Source organism: Branchiostoma lanceolatum, chromosome 16, assembly GCF_035083965.1.
Source record: "Branchiostoma lanceolatum isolate klBraLanc5 chromosome 16, klBraLanc5.hap2, whole genome shotgun sequence".
NCBI classification, from domain to species: domain Eukaryota; kingdom Metazoa; phylum Chordata; class Leptocardii; order Amphioxiformes; family Branchiostomatidae; genus Branchiostoma; species Branchiostoma lanceolatum.
Window position 1 is genome coordinate 6,955,221 of NC_089737.1, and position 17,022 is coordinate 6,972,242.

At 42.7% G+C, this 17,022-nt stretch overlaps 1 protein-coding gene across 1 annotated transcript in view; it reads right to left on the minus strand.

Annotated features, from left to right (window-relative positions):
• Positions 1–2,641: 2,641 nt before the first annotated feature.
• Positions 2,642–17,022, minus strand: part of LOC136422191 (uncharacterized) — a 53,035-nt gene continuing 38,654 nt past the window's right edge. The window contains exons 12-27 of the mRNA XM_066409834.1: positions 15,905–16,033; positions 15,383–15,502; positions 14,848–15,061; positions 13,770–13,921; positions 13,299–13,466; positions 12,861–12,941; positions 12,147–12,326; positions 11,767–11,891; positions 11,185–11,229; positions 10,192–10,301; positions 9,614–9,723; positions 8,938–9,128; positions 6,736–6,885; positions 6,355–6,457; positions 5,479–5,558; positions 2,642–4,411 (exon numbers count right to left, since the gene is read on the minus strand). Coding sequence (XP_066265931.1) covers positions 3,992–4,411; positions 5,479–5,558; positions 6,355–6,457; positions 6,736–6,885; positions 8,938–9,128; positions 9,614–9,723; positions 10,192–10,301; positions 11,185–11,229; positions 11,767–11,891; positions 12,147–12,326; positions 12,861–12,941; positions 13,299–13,466; positions 13,770–13,921; positions 14,848–15,061; positions 15,383–15,502; positions 15,905–16,033 — 2,378 coding nt within the window. The 3' untranslated portion in view covers positions 2,642–3,991. The remainder of the gene's footprint in view (positions 4,412–5,478; positions 5,559–6,354; positions 6,458–6,735; positions 6,886–8,937; positions 9,129–9,613; positions 9,724–10,191; positions 10,302–11,184; positions 11,230–11,766; positions 11,892–12,146; positions 12,327–12,860; positions 12,942–13,298; positions 13,467–13,769; positions 13,922–14,847; positions 15,062–15,382; positions 15,503–15,904; positions 16,034–17,022) is intronic.

Here is a 17,022-nt window from a genome sequence, read left to right on the forward strand (position 1 = left end):
ATTGTACTGTCATACTTATAGTACTAGCACTGTCACATATTACTGATTTTAAACATTTTTGAGAATGCCATTTCAGGTGAGATTAAAGCCCAACTTCAAGGAAATGCCCCCATTTTTACTTAAAAAGAAAATGGGCTGGAGTTGCCATCCCCGTTCACCTACATGTACAAAAGAATTTAAAAGCTACTCTTCGTAGAGGAGTGTGTTCCGCTGGTTTTTGACGTGTTTTAGGCGGTTTGTCGGACTTTCTACTTTGTCATTTTTTGTCTCACTAACCCACACGTGTGTAGTGAGACAAAAACGCCTAAAACACATCAAAAAACAGTCGGACCCACTCCTCTGCTTGCATAGTATTTAAAAGTTGCTAAAATCTCTTTATTCGTTGCTAAAATCCCTGTCTTCGTTACTAAAATCACTTTCTTTAATTTGTTGTCTAGCTATGGTCATTAGTAACGATCACATGAGAATGCTTATTGCCGTTTCCAAAATGAGCTATGAAGCTGCTACGAGAGATTATTTTTCAGGTTGTAAGCGTCGTCGGCTGTATTCCATTGTGGCAACTGCTATCGTCGTGGTGCTAATGTTTATAAGCGGTGTCTTTGTCGGGGTATACCTCAACAATATGCCGGATATTCAAAAGGTAAACCAAGGAGGTTATTGGTAAACCAAGGGTCTTTTGCTCCAAGTAGTTCATTGAGATAAAAGCTTCCTAATATTTGGTACTTGAGCACGGAAAATGCTGTGATTATGTCAAACCATTGCTTAGCAATTTGTGTGTGAATTGTATTTGAAATTGCATCATTATATGTAGGACACTAGTAGTTCATATTGGTCATCAGTCCAACACATAATTACTTTTTGCACCTTACTTCATGGAATTCGAAGACACTTCATGGATAAACATTCAATGATAACGTCACATGAAAAAAAATCTACATCAATATCATTCAGCCGACACCGACAGACGCCCAACCCTCCACCCCTGGTCACCCTACCGGCTGCAGGACAGGGTTAACAACAATGAAAGATTTTCTGTCTACAGTGAGTATTTTTCCCTTTTCTTGTATGATTTTCCCTTCTTCTCTTCGCAGGCATTAGAATTCCTTTTCTTTTATCCGACTAAGAACTTCTGTCATAAATCAATTGGCATATTAGTTAAAGAAACTTTATATGGTTATGCTATTCCTAGATAGACTTCAATTTTTGATTTTGGTTTTTGTTAATTACAAAGTGCGTATACTCTGATATTGGTCAGAGTTTGTGTCATTGCTTCAACCCGTGGGACTAATTCTGATCAAAACCGTGACATGGATTTTATTCGTTGGGAAGTTTTAGACTTGTTCCACTGTTAATTATTTTGAATTATTGCTCTATCATAGGTTGACTCTAGATCTACCAAAAGTTCTGCAGCATCGACATTGCCTTCAGTTCCAAGCCCATCACGAGAGGTTACACTGCCACTGACCTCCAAAAGCCCACAAGGTAGCTTCCTAGAATTTAGATCATATGTATAATTCATCTGTCTACCTTGTTGTATCTATATATTTTATTCGAATCCGTCGAGTGGCCACCATGGACATGTGGGACTGTATTGACAATGCGATTACAACCGAATGTTGTGCCGTTCTTATCGTTTATTGCAGGAACTCATGACAAGAAGTCGAAAAAGATCATCTTCAAAAGAAAGGCTATCGGATCAGTAGATCCGGACGATTTTGTCGACGTCCCGTATGTTGCTGTATCTTCGAACAATAAGATATTTGTTACTAGTGTCTCGGGGCAGATCCAAGTCTTCAACTTGAATGGGGAGTTCTTGCACTACTTTCCGACAGTTGTGCCTGGCAAAAACACACGCAAACTGATGACAGCGATGTACCCTTGTGGTCTTGCCTTTGACGAAAAGGGCTATCTATTGGTAGTGGGACGAGAAGGTCTCAAAGATCGGGACTCTCATTTCAATACGACTGTAGTGCAGTACAGTCCGGAGGGCCTGCCAATGACCACGTTTCAGGTAGGAACCTTCGATTCTGAGTGGAACAAACGCCATGCCTTGGACGCGAGAAACAACACAATCATCGTGACTGTGACGGACAACCAATCATCTGAAATTATCCTGTTTCTACCAAACGGCTCGCTTTGTCAACGTTTTGCAGTAAAAGGCATTTTGTCGTCCGTCAGTGACGTCGCATCAGACAAAGATGGAAACATCCTTACTACTGACATTTCAAAGCACATTGTCCAGGTGTACAATCGCTCAGGACACGAGTTATTTCAATTTGGAGGTTACAACAACAGGGGAAGGGATAAGGGTCTGTTGTCGTCTCCCATGGGCATATGTGTGGACACGTTTGGCCACATCATCGTGGCGAACTATGAAAACCAACGGGTAGACATGTTCACACGCCTTGGAGAATTTGTCCGCACTGTTGACGACACGATATTGGCATGGAGTATCGCCATGGGAACGGGCGGACAGTTGGTGGTAACTGACAGATACCAACTAAGTGTAAATATCTTTCCACGCCAGATGGTATTTTCATAATATAATATCTCGATGTTGTGGAAGAGTTGGATTTTAAGTCTACTGACAAAGAATAATTTTGTTTGGTGATTTGATAATACATTCCTTTTAACTGTATCTATCTCTCTATTTTTGTGTTAAGTACCATAGAAGCTGTTTGCTGTATCCTGTTGATTTTACTTAGTCCAGCGAGATCCACTTTTACAATACCATCTACTCTGATAGCTAAATACACATAGGTATCAGGTTGGAATCATGACCTTGAAGACTTTGACCTTGATCTCTTCGGCTAACTTTACTGGTACATGCACAGGGCAAAAAAAAACTTTGTACTATCTCATATACCATCATCAAAATGAATCTTGGACTCAACAGGAATATCTTTTTAAAAATTCACTAAAACTCTACACTTGACATAATCAACACAAACCATGAAAAACGATATGTTATACAGCACATGAACGACTTATGATTGAGTGGCTAGAAATATAATGCTTTAAGACTATAAAAAGTTTAGTTGTTTAGTGATTGTAATTTAAGGGATAATGCGACTTATCAATATAATGATTAGTAATTGCGCCTTTTCTGGTTGTTCACGATTTAAAAGTATCTAGAAAACAAAATAGATGTTGTTAAATGTTGAATTTAAGAATTTTGAAATATCTGTATTATTTGGGGGATGTTTTCCTATGTATATAATTATATACATATCATGATATCTAGAAATATGCGCTACCTATGCTATCAAATGGCATGAAATACAAGGCATCAGTGCTGAAATTTCTGTACAAAAGTAGTATAGCTGATAAGATAAGAGAAATGTAGAGATACAACCCAAAACACACCATCAACACATTGTAAAGGTAACTTGAATGTCAATGACAATGTATTATACAGAGACAAAAGGACTAAATATTTTGTCAAAAACTGCACTGTCTTTTAAGTACTCATATCAACGTTTCTGTGCATTGAGTTGATATAACTTTTACATTTAGATTTCTTTTCCCTTTGTTCATTCTATATTTTGAAGCAATATATACAGTTGTACCTATGCTTGATAAGACCACTTTTCGCATTGGTTGATTCCTTTGCACCAGCAGTTATCGTTTCCCTATGTTGCTCAACAATGAAATCCCCTTGTATAAAACCTTTGATGGCCAAATATGGCCAAACACACATTAGGTATCAGGTTGCAATCATGACCTTGAAGGATTTGACCTTGAACTTTTCGTTAGACCTTTCTGGTACATGTGCAGAGTGAGAATAAACTTTCCACAACCGTAACTTCTGTTTGCAAAATGCTGCGTATACATATGTGATAGTGGTACAAAGACTTGTAGTACTCCTTCTCAGGAGGTTACCCTCCTTCCCGGAGTAATTATTGAAGAGTTAGAAAGAAAAAAGTTACATAGAAAAATTCACTACCGTTGCATGATGTCATCTTTACATTTTCTAAGCATGCCGTCATCTCTACTGTGATAAGGCACTAGTAAGAGGAATGGCAATGACAACCCCAACAATGTACGTCACAAAGCAGATCCTGTCCACAACATGAGCCAAGTTGCAATAATCCGTCTCCGGCTCTTCTTCCTTTAAGTCGTTTTCTCCCTTCTCACGCAGCGACTTCACGTTCGCCTGCAGTTCAGTTAGAAGCTGCTTGATGGCTTGAAGAATGTGTAGCTTCTCTCTCTCGGCCGGTTCGTCGTTGAAGTAGTAGACAACAGACTGCTCGGATATGGCGTTGTGTATTCTAGATTTGTCTGTAGAGTCGACGGAGACGCTTTTTGGCGCCTTGTCATCTGTCAGGTTCTTGCTCAGGTCACCCAGAAGCAAGAACCTCGCCAAGTGCCGCAGGAACAAGGCCCTTGCCCAGCATGGCAAGGTGCCGTCCTGTGACGTAGGAAAGGAGTGGAGTTAAGACACACTTCCGAGCAGGCCCGATATGCTCGGTACGTTACCTCCCTACCGGCCCTGCCATTTCAAGCCTGTAAAATCGCTTCTGGCGACGTCACCGACACTCGCTCATGTATAATTCATGAGCTACCCTCATTTGACACAAACAGTCGTTATTTTGTCCTGAAGCCAAAGTTACGATGAAAGACGTAACCTGATTGGTTAATAGCTTCCCAGCGTCCTTTGCAGTTCTGCTCTAGATGAGCTTATGCCAATCTTTTGATCGACTGAAAGCTGTTTGGGTGGTGGTGACATCGCCAGAAGCAAGTTTACAGGCTTGAAATGGCAGGGCCGGTATGGAAGGTAACGTGAGTTAAAACTGTTACTCTGATTCAGTATTCTGAAGAAGATATCATTCCGACGACCAAGAAAACACGACAAAATGCACTGCCATACTTAACTTAATACGGCAAGGTTCTATCAGACAGAGGGACAGCGTCCATCGGACAGCAGTATGAATGAAATCATCAAAATAAAAAAAGAAAAGGAAAGAAGGGATCCCAATCTAGCTATAGCTCATTGAAGAGCTAATCTTCAACTTGTCATGACAGAGGAGGCAAGCATTTAGTATAGGTTCATTATGTCGGGGGATTCCCAAAGTGTTTTTGTTATTGTTGTTGTTTCAACATGCACAATAAACAGTTGACAACACATATATGAATAGATAGATAGTATCATGTTTTTATGAGATAGGTACTTCGTATCTTTCACGCCAAAACTACAAATGTCCTGAAAGCAAACATTCCTGTTCAGATTGACATTTGCAACTAACTAAAACGAGAAAAAAATCGCGCGAAGTCTTTTAGTTTTCGGTAGCCTACCCAACCCCCCCCCCTGCAGCAGACTGAGAAATGAAGCCAGGTGCATATGCTGGGAATATCGTCATGTTGTGCGATATGGTAGAATCAATTTATATAGCAGAAACTAACGTTTCAACATTTTCATCAGACAGATCTACAACACGTACCTAAATGCTGAAGCACATTCTTCTATCTGACATGTACCTTGTTACTCAGTCTGATGCTGAAGACAGCCAACAGCATCCACACTACCATCATGGAGATGTAGATTAGAACAACAACCGCTAAAAGAGACAACAAAATCATATACTAGAGTATTACATCAGTGATACAACAGACACTACATTAGGAAAGAGCAGCATAAGTTACATCAATGATACAACAACAACAACCACAGAAGGAAACAACAACAGAAGTTACACCAATGATACAACAGCCACCACAGGAGGAAACAACAACATAAGTTACACCAATGATGCAAAAATCACCACAGGTGGAAACAACAACAGAAGTTACACCAATGATGCAACAACCAACACAGGAGGAAACAACAACAGAAGTTACACCAATGATACAGCAACCACCACAGATTGAAACAGCAACATAAGTTACACCAATGATACAATAACCACCACAGGAGGAAACAACAAGATAAGTTACACCAATGATACAACCACCACCACCACAGGAAACAACAACATAAGTTACACTAATGAAACAACAACCACCACAGGAGGAAGCAGCAACAGAAGTTACACCAATGATGCCAAAAAACACCACAGGAGGAAACAACAACATACGCTACACCAATGATGCAACAACCACCACAGAAAGAAACAACTTATATCCAAGCAGATCTACCGGTGGCAAGGCAGTATCAAAAGGGCCACCAGATGGCTTTGGGTACTGGGTACTTGTTGGCCCCTTTGAGACTGCCTTGCCACCGATAGGAGATTAAGAGACTGCTAGGAGATTAGGGAACATTCGGTAACTAACTGATAAGGTGAGTCCAGATGGCACAGTTGTATTTTTCACCACATGCCATGCTGATGTATTTGTTTGCAGTAATTTTTTTCTTACCTATTACAGGTAGGGACTCTTCTGCGGGTACAACCTCCGTGATGAAGATCAGGGTCACTACCATGGACAGGAAGATGGTCATAGCGTAGCCCAGGCGCTCTCCCTGCAAACAGAAAGGGTGAGAATTTCAACAAAATCAATGTCTTCCTTTGTATTCAATTTAGAGTTTTCAGTCTTTTTTCTTCTTCACGTGTTAACTTACTCCGTCCAAAACAAGGTTAGGCTTAATATTCAAATAAGCCAGGTACTTTTATCTTATTGTCGGAATCACGTGTCCTACCGATTCCACGGCCTGTGTCCAGTGGTGGGTCAAAGGTCATGACCATCAACAGGCCACCTTTACCACCCCCTTTAGCCCATCATTGTAGTCACGTGACCTACCGTCTCCAGGGGCAGCAGGAAGGTCACGGCCATCAGCAGGGCCAGGAGGATGCTGGGGCCGATAGTGATACACAGGTGGTAGGTCGGGTCACGGCGCATGTGCAGTTTGATGCAGGCCTTGGTGTAATTTCCCTCTTCTTGTTCGTCAATCTGAAATTGATTTTGTTGATATTTATTTGTCAATATATTTTTACCTAGTATAATCTGTAAGGCGTAATGTTTTTTGTTCATTCCATGGGATCCACACTAGGCGTGAAAAAAAACAAGAGTGGCAATGAAAAAGCATTGCCATGGCGACGGTAGAGAAGTCGGGTTCTGTTCTTGGTGCTGAAGTGTTTATCTGGTCCTGTCATTGTTACTAAAATTTATGTAGTCCTGTCCTTGGTGCTGAAAGGTGTAATTAGTCGTGTCTTTGATGATGAAATGTTATCTGGTCCTGTCATTGGTGCTGAAATGTTTATGTAGTCCTGTCCTTGGTACTGAAATGTTTATCTGGTCCTGTCATTGGTACTGAAATGTTTATCTGGTCCTGTCCTTGGTGCTGAAATGTTTATGTAGTCCTGTCCTTGGTACTGAAATGTTTATCTGGTCCTGTCATTGGTACTGAAATGTTTATCTGGTCCTGCCATTGGTGCTGAAATGTTTATGTAGTCCTGTCCTTGGTGCTGAAATGTTTATCTGGTCCTGTCCTTGGTGCTGAAATGTTTATCTGGTCCTGTCCTTGGTACTGAAATGTTTATCTCGTCCTGTCCTTGGTACTGAAATGTTTATGTAGTCCTGTCATTGGTGCTGAAATGTTTATGTAGTCCTGTCATTGGTGCTGACATTTTTATCTGGTCCTGTCCTTGGTGCTGAAATGTTTATGTAGTCCTGTCATTGGTGCTGACATTTTTATCTGGTCCTGTCCTTGGTGCTGAAATGTTTATCTGGTCCTGTCCTTGGTACTGAAATGTTTATCTCGTCCTGTCCTTGGTACTGAAATGTTTATGTAGTCCTGTCATTGGTGCTGAAATGTTTATGTAGTCCTGTCATTGGTGCTGACATTTTTATCTGGTCCTGTCATTGGTGCTGAAATGTTTATGTAGTCCTGTCATTGGTGCTGACATTTTTATCTGGTCCTGTCCTTGGTGCTGAAATGTTTATCTGGTCCTGTCATTGGTGCTGAAATGTTAAAGTAGTCCTGTCCTTGGTGCTGAAATGTTTATCTGGTCCTGTCCTTGGTGCTGAAATGTTTATCTGGTCCTGCCATTGGTGCTGGAATGTTCATGTAGTCCTGTCCTTGGCGCTGAAATGTTTATCAAGTCCCGTCCTTGGTACTGGAATGTTTATCAAGTCCCGTCCTTGGTGCTGAAATGTTTATCTAGTCCTGTTTTAGGTGCTGAAATGTCCGTCTAGTCCTGTCCTCTGTACTGAAATGTTTATCAGGTCCTTCCCTTGGTGCAAAATGATACATGAATCGTGAAATGCATATTAAGGGCATCAAAGGTTTTCCGATCGGTTAAAATTCTCAAATCATCTTCAATACACGGACATGTCTGATGCTTTTGATTAGATTCGAACCCGCAACACAATAGTTTAAAACTCTTCGCCTGACATGTTTTCGACAATAGATTAAGGATATTCTTGGGACAGCTGTTGATGTGTCTTTCAGAAAACAGCTTAGTCGACAGCTTCTGTGACTTATCTTTCGGGCAATTGTCGCCGTGATTTTATCATGCATCGTGTGGTAATGCATCGGTAGGGTGTTTCGCCCATGGCCCAGAATCGAGAGGTCCCGGCTTCGAAAACACTAGTATGCCCCGATGTTGTGCCCTTAGGAAAGGAACTTAACACGACCTTCCTCACTCCACCCAGGTGTGAATGGGTACCTGACTTCGGTTGGGGAAGGTCGTATTGAGGTCACCTGCTGGCGCCGAATGGCAGCCGCCCAGACCCTTGCGACAGTTCCACAAAGTGCAAGTGTGGAGCAAATATAGATCTGTTGTGTATTATGTGATTGTAACCCTGCAGCAATTCATGATCAGCACTGGCTGCCATTGCACGGGTAATTTCTGACCAATAAACCATTATTATTATCAGGGCCCACGGCAGCTTCCTTCACAGAACAGCTGAGATTTGTACGCAACATTCACGCCTACCTCATGGATGGCCGAAATTTGTTGTCGTAAAACTACCATATAAAGACTGTACCGAGGCATGTACCTCCCACTTTGTGTTCCATTGGTCCACTCGGTCCTCTATGGGAGCCACGTCACAGTACGTCAGGTCGATCCTAGACGAGTGGACGGGGCGGTGGTCGCTCCCCAGACACCGAAGCACCTCGTTGTCCCGAAGTTCCTCATTAGCGATGCACGTGCTGCACTCCATCTCATCAAAGGGAAAGTCTCTTGTATCTAGGAAATTGAGAGAGAGACATGAGAGGGAGAAAGTTAGGATATAATGCGTCTCTTAATCCTGGTAATGGAATAAACATAAAGGAAAGGAAATAGATCTCGAACCAGTTTAGCTTAAATGAACTCAATGAACAGATGAGCTAATCTTCTACTGGTCGTGACAGAGAAGACTGACACTATGTACAGTATTTACAGGTTCATTGTACCGGGGAAATTCCACTGGCTCTAGCTTTTCGACAAGCACAATGAACAGTGGACCACGGCTTAACGTCCCGTCCTAAGGACTGCGACACTTTCCGATAGCGTGCATGCCGGGTAAGCGACACAGCCGGGATAGAACCCGGGGCTTCTAGGTCCAGAGGCAAGATCGCTAACCACTGGACTACGCACGCTACAATCAGTTCGACAGTTGTGGCTAAACGTACCTGCTGAGGCTACAGGTGGTCTTGGTACATGAGGGTAACGTGCGAAACTGCGGTACTTACTTAGATTACACGTAGTCTGGAATATCTGGGAGATGTCCCACACCACCTCCCCGTTCTGAAAGACTCGGACTCCGGCAGATGACTGGAATCCCTCAAATTCTATATTGGCACTTTGAAAATAAGAAGATTTTCCCTATTTGTAAGTAGTGGGTTATTCAATGTGTTTACTTCATCATTGTAGCCTGATAACCACAATAACGAGGCTTTGTGTGGTAAGTCAAAAAAGCAATAGTTCCTTCCCGCACCCATGGTGCATAGGTCGGCGCCCATCTCCGTCTAAGTAGCCCTTGGGCCACACAACTTTGTGCAATTACAACAGCAGGGGGCTAGTCCACTGGTAGTGGTGTGTGTTTAACTTCCATAATCTTTCCCAAAAGCTGAGTGCTAAGCAGAGAGAGCAGTATGGACCATTTTTAAAGTCTTTGGTATGAACCGGCCGGGGATCGAACTCACGACCTACCGTATGCAAGGCGAACTCTACCCACTAGGCCATTGCACCGGCCACCTTTGTGTGGTAACATAGATAGATTTGCACGTGACGAAGTTGTGGGTTTCACGTGAGAAGTGCGTGATCTTACTTATCCACGAGAGCGAGGGCGGGTCTCCACAACTGGTCTTCAGACACTCGGATCTCCTGTACATCCGGGTATCTAGAGTTCTGCCACTGGAGGCGTCTGTCATTCCAGATCTGAAGGTGAGAATGCATGAATGGACATATGACTGTATACATGTTTAAACGAATGAATGGACTTTATGTTTAAATAGCAATGCAATCCGACAACGCCATTGTTAGAATTAAAGGTTCTTTAACCATCAGACGAACACGTAATGATCTCTCTACAAACTACATTTTATTCCACTGACAGGAAAAAGACCCTGCTTGGGCCTCTGTTTCCTGTCCAACCCCCGGGCTGACTCCCGACCTCTCCCAACTCAGGACTCTACACCCCCTGGGTTCTGGGCAATACCATTCTCTAGTGTCGGGGGTGATACCTGCCATAACATGGTGACAAGGATGATACAGCAGTAGCAGTTATCTCGATAGAGGTTATACATCAAGGTAGCAAATCACATCACTTATAAATGTCAAGAAAGGTAGAGATTCTCTTAAGCATCAGACGTACCAAATAGCATTCACTTTCATCAGTGACTTAGAATGAGTCTGAAGGCAAGAGTAGCTGGTACAGAAGTAAGTCTCTGAATTCATATGTAAACTAGAGTTAAGTATTTGTGCTACATATACTTCCGGTTTGCTATGCTAGTTCAGTGATACCGGATCTTTTTACAAATATGAATTGGTATTGAACTTTTCTTTTTATTTGAGTTGAATGTGTGATAGTTGTGTGCCGATTTGTTGAAAATAAAGAGAACGCTAGCGACCAAAAAACACCCCTCCCAATAAAATGGTATGGCGACCCTGTGACGTCACAATTCCAGATGGCGGCCACCACACATGCCTACGGATCCAGCAAAGGTTTTGCTACGCAAACCTGTAATGAGATTCTGAAGAAAACGATGTTATTTTAGAAATAAAGTTAATTGCAAACGAGACATAGGGGAAAAGAACTCACCAGTCTGAACACCACTGACGACAAGATCTGCTCATCACTCTCTTTCTAAAGCACGATAGAAAAATATGTAATACGGTAGTTGTTGTTTTTTAAAGAAAAACACAGGGTCCCGTCTACGAAATGTGATTAATGTTGTGCATTGATTGCGTAAGTGTGAACTCAATCCAAGACAATACAACAATAGCTAATCAACTTGTTGCTATACCTATAGCCTTCCTCAGGATGATTGACATACCATTTGAGACTTAAGTGACATGTGACGTCGGTAATGAGTCAAAGGCCACGTTGGCTAACGCACCCTCAAGTAACAGTGCTAACTATCATCCATTTTGGCAACGCCTCAGGGGCGAGCCTAATAGTATACTTTACGACCGTTTTGCAAGAATTCCCGGAATTGTACAGGTATGCATGGAATTTGTTCGCGCGTGTGTAGTGGCAACATATGAGTCTTCCCTGGGGAATTTCTTTCAATGTGGAATCTTAAAATCTTAAAAATGCTGCTTGCCGCCATGTGTCCATGCCTTGTGCTATCATTTGTAAATTAACAGTAACCGTGATTACATGTAGATGAAACCAATTTACCAATTCGATGACATCTATCAGGGCGGCGCGGAAGAAGATGACGACAGTTCCGACGTCGGGTGGAAACGCCGGGTTGTAGAAGGCCGGGTCAAACAGCTCATCAGTAAGACGTGCGCGTCCGTCAGCTGCAAGGAGTAAGAGGAGGAGAGGAAGAAGATAAGAATTGAAGGGATCCTTTTCATCGTATAACGTATCTTGCAATGTCAAGTTCATATGAACGCTTACGGCACCATCTCTGCGCTGCATGGTGTGAAAGTCTACCATTGGTGCTTGGTTCCAACAGTGGAACGATCTGTAAGGGCACTGTCCTGGTGTGTTACGCCTTGATGCGGTTTACAGGGTAAGCAATACAAACAAACAAACAAACAAAACATTCATACTTAGACATTCCGGTGGAGGGCTGGTCCATGTGCCGTTCTGCTGGCAGTAGGCGTCCTGCTCTCCGGAGGTTACCCGGTAACCCTCGTTACACCGGAACGACACCCGGTCTCCGGCCCGATAGGCGCCTTTGACGGGGACACGCCGCCCATTCTCCGGGTTCGCGGGGCTCTCACAGACACCTGTACGGTGAAAATAAGAATCACAATCCTGTAATCTTGACATTGAAGGCAGCACATGGACTTAACAATTTTTCAATATGTCAAATAACACAAAGATTCGGCAAATCTGCAAAGATGCTAGACGTCCTGAGATCTTGAAGCCCCCTCCCCCACTCAAAATGAACTGAGCAGCCTTCCTGACTCCATCTGATATAAACTCAGTTTTACCAGATCTGCACCGTCAAGTCAAATCCTGCCTTCTATGAAAAACTAATACAACAGATATCTTAACGAAGAATCACCATATCATTGTCCGACGCTCTAAGTAAGGTACGCTCTAAGTAAGGTACGTAAGGCCTCTGCTACATTCTTCTTCCGACGGTAAATGGATGGGATTTCGTCAAGAGTTCAGTTGTCTTGTGGGGGAAACGATTGTCAACCATTGGTAGATGGATATCTACGGTTAGTTTTGTCAAAGCCTCGTTGAAAAGCCTGCCACAAAGAGATATCACGGTGACTAGGACTGCGACCTCAAGTTAAATGTGAGCGGCCCACCTTGACATGGATCCACGGAGCAGGTAGCAGGCACCAAGGAGTCCTCAGAGTCCTTCACGTAGCACCAGGGCTCGGGACTTGCTGTGGGAACAGGGCGTAGACATAGCGCATTTGTTTTTGTGTACTACATAACAAGACTCAGAAGTCCCATATTGTTCTATGTTTCGTTCAGAATGTTATACGAAATGGGATGAGATTTAGCGATACGAGGAGCTTCTGAAGAGGCATGATTGTGTATCTGTGGTCCATGAGGAAGATGACTAAAAGCGTCATAAAAAGACTAAATTGATAGTACTTTTACCTACCAGCAAAAACGTAAGACAACATTATCGAGATGTGTAAATACGTACATAAGACGGGGACGTTAAGAGATATTTTGCTGATTTGCTGGCATAGACTGACTTTTCCGCTGTTTACATCTTTAACAAGAAGACTTACAGTATGGGTTTCGGCAGTAGGAGTCTTGCAGGTTTGCCCAGTTGTATTGCCCTTCGAGCAGAGACGGAGTAACCAGCCTTGCCGCCTCAGACCAGGGTTCGCACTTGTCTCCCGAGGTGCTGATACTTCTGTTCCCCTGGTAATTCTCACCGTTGCCGTAGAAGCAATCTATGCAAATAATGAACGCACAATAAACTTAGCATCCTGTAGTTGATGTTGGTACATGGTTGAAGTCAGGAGAAAACTCGACAAACCTCTTGTTGCTATATGGTACACTTTTAGATATCTATAAATATCAAATGAACTGCCATACGTCTATAAAGGTGCAGCAGATAGGTTCACCAAGTTTAATTAGTACAATGAAGAAATGCTTTTTCCTAGAGGACATGGGCAGCTACCGAAAGGATGGTAGGTATGAACACTCAGGCTGTAAGAAACCATCTTATTATCTAATTATACCAGAATACCGACCTCTTCCGTTGGGAGTTGGCTGACTGTAACACTGGCTACTGGGAAGCAGGTCGCAGGCACGAAAAGTCTTCTCCAGCCCCGGGACCTGCCCTGCTCCGCACGCCTGCTGCACCTCCACACACCAGGACCGGCAGGGCAGCTCTAGCCTCGTTCTGGCGGCAGACAAATCTTACGTTACACGATGTTTGAATGTGACGTCACAGCCATCATGCTGTTTGGCACCACGCCCACCACGGCAGATACCACAGTCAGACTTGTGCATAGGAAGCCATGCTTTAATGCAATGAAACATGGGCTCAGAAAAGTACTTACTGACATTGCAAGCCCCAAAAAATGTTATGCACCAGAAAGCCACAATCATTTTAGAATCATGCAAAGAAAACAGATAATTGACCAGCTCGATCGCTCGGGACAGCTGACAGAAGAAAACAAACCTCAACTTTGACCTACTTTCAGGCTGTAACCATCCGCTCAGGGAATGTGGAACCCAACCACTCAGATATCTCATTACGCCAACTAAACTACTGAAACGTACAAATTTTGACCAAACTAGGAAAGCTTACACCCTACCTGTTTCTTCTAGCCCCAACGTTTCCAAAATGGACCAAAAGTTTCAAGAAAAAGAAGGGTTTTCAAAGGTTTAGGGTAGGGACTTAAGTTGTCCCCCAGCAGGACAGTACTAGCCTTGAGCTGACTGACTATGATAAACGGTGTTAATAAACCGGCCTTTAGATCCACAGAAATTGGCCTACATGGTAAAGCTGCAAAATGGCTTACTTAACTCAGTTGACTTATAGCAATATGGGAGAAAAATATTGTACACAAGTAAGGTGGAGACAAGACATAACTTTAGTACGTCAATATAGCACGACTGATGACTCTAGACAGGCAGTAAGGTGCATAACCGGTGCTGGGCGTTTATTAGAACATCTAACCCTTATGGAGCCATGATGGCGGACAAACATACGTCACAACCCGTAATCATTTGGCCAAACCATCTAAAACACATATGTTGCGGTAGCAAAACGTGGACCTTTCACATTGCATCACTATTGAGGAATCAATCTAAGTAGCGTACCTGTCACATCGTGGGAACAAAAGTGCGCAGACGTAATCAACGAACTGTGCATGGCAGGGTGAATCTTGGCGGTAGTATTGAGTTAAGTTGTGAAGTTCAGCAGAACTCTGGATCTCTTCAACAGACTCATAACCGACCCAGTTCGGTAGCAGGACATCTCTGTAGTCCAGACCTTTGCAAATTCCAAGATCTAGATTGGAAAACTGGCGACATTCTGAAAATAATTGCAGCGCATTGTGTCAACAAGCAATGACAAGTACCATGACAACTCAATCTTCAGATATGGATACAATATAAAATACGACGAAGATGTGGCTAAAAGGAACCAGCTAAAAGGCCCTATAAACAGTCTGGTTCCCAGGGTAGATAGGGTTAGGACAGCCGCACCCCCGTGGATGTGTCGTTCAAAACTCAGCTGTCTTCTGACGTACAATGTTGCTGTACATATGTACATACATGTCGACGTTCGATTCTGAAATAGCCTGACCAAAAATGCAAAAAAATATGACCGTGCCCTCCGAAAAAAACTATTTACCGCAATTCTGTTCGTCACTGCTGTCCCGGCAGTCCCTGTGTTCGTTACATCGCTGCCAGCCGATGATGTATCCCTGCGCGTTCACACAGGCGAACTGGCCCAGTTTAAAGTCCAGGACCTCTGAAATTTCAGGTAAGAATAGTAGCAATAAGACCATTAACACTTATCAAATTAACACTTCATGTATCTACAATGAAGAAGGAAACATACGTTTGTCAGATATGAACATACTGTACCTAGCAGGTAATGTCCTTTCAGGGCAAATATATTCCATAAAACTCGTATGAATAATTGCATGACATGTAATTTGTATCTATGCCAGCAATGTTGGTTGTACTATTAAACGATAGAAAGATTAAGAAGTCTTTTAATTTCTCGACTTTTTATCTGGAATGTAAGGTTACAACCACACGGTTCTAGCTATGACGTCACTCGTGGTGTCCAATTACTTGGTATCCATTACAATGTACGGACCAATACCAAGCTATAGCAAATTTCTGTGTAAACGGACACCATAGATACCTTTGTCTATCTGCTGGTACGTAATATTGAATCCTAGAAATGACTCTTGTTCATCAGTCTGGAGTATTAGTGTCATGACGCTGCCAGTAGACGTCAGAGGCTCGGGCAGCTCTGAGCCACAAAACGTCTCTGAAATGATAAAAAATGTATGAGAACCGTCTTCTACGTCATGGTGTTAGCGTTTGTCATGTAGTCTTATGAGTGCCACTGTTAAATGGATACACATCATAGATTGTGCGCCCATTTCAATGTGAGAAAACAATGTCCCACACAATCTATGACTTGTCCACACTTGGCGTGGCCCATTTGCTCAACGACCTGCAATGGTGTCTACTCTCCGAAAGCAGGAGAAACGTCCGCCTCACTTTTTAAAGTTAGTGCACAGGCTAATTAATTGATCAATTGATTGACATTTAATTGATAAACAAACCGACACTTAACGCAAGCTAGCACAGGGGCGTACCATCAATGCACGAACAGACAAACACGGATATTTCGTTTTCACCGCGCCGTTTCAAAATCGAACACCCTGCCTGGCTCGGTAGTTACTGTTCCAAAGGTTGAGTATGTCCAAGCCAGGCTGGAGGCCTGCCCACCCAAGACCTAGACCCCCCGACTTTGCCCAACATTAGGTTATATGGAAGTTATACTGAAAGAAGAAGACTGTACTTAGCCGTCTCTTCTTTGTTAGTTACGTCTCTTTTCATTATTAACTGATATTGAAACCAATGGTTCAAAGACCTCAATGGAGATTGCTATGCTTTGTTCTGTACATTTTGCCAGTGTCAAACTGTGTGAAGTCCTAAAACTTTCATATTTCAAATCCAGACGTAATAAAAACTGTTGAAGACAAATTCAAAGCAAAATATCATTACCTTTCTTCTCCACGTACGCTTAGGTTTAGGGTATGAAGAGGATACCATTCATTAGGTAAAGTAAATATGGCTTAAGAACCTATTTTTGGGTAACGGCTTCATTAAACTTGTCCCGAGTATGTAAATGAGTATGCTAATACATACATACATGTATGTGTGTTTGCATGCATGTATGTATGTGTGTTTGCATGCATGTATTAGCATACTCATACATGTATGTATGTGTGTTTGCATGCATGTATG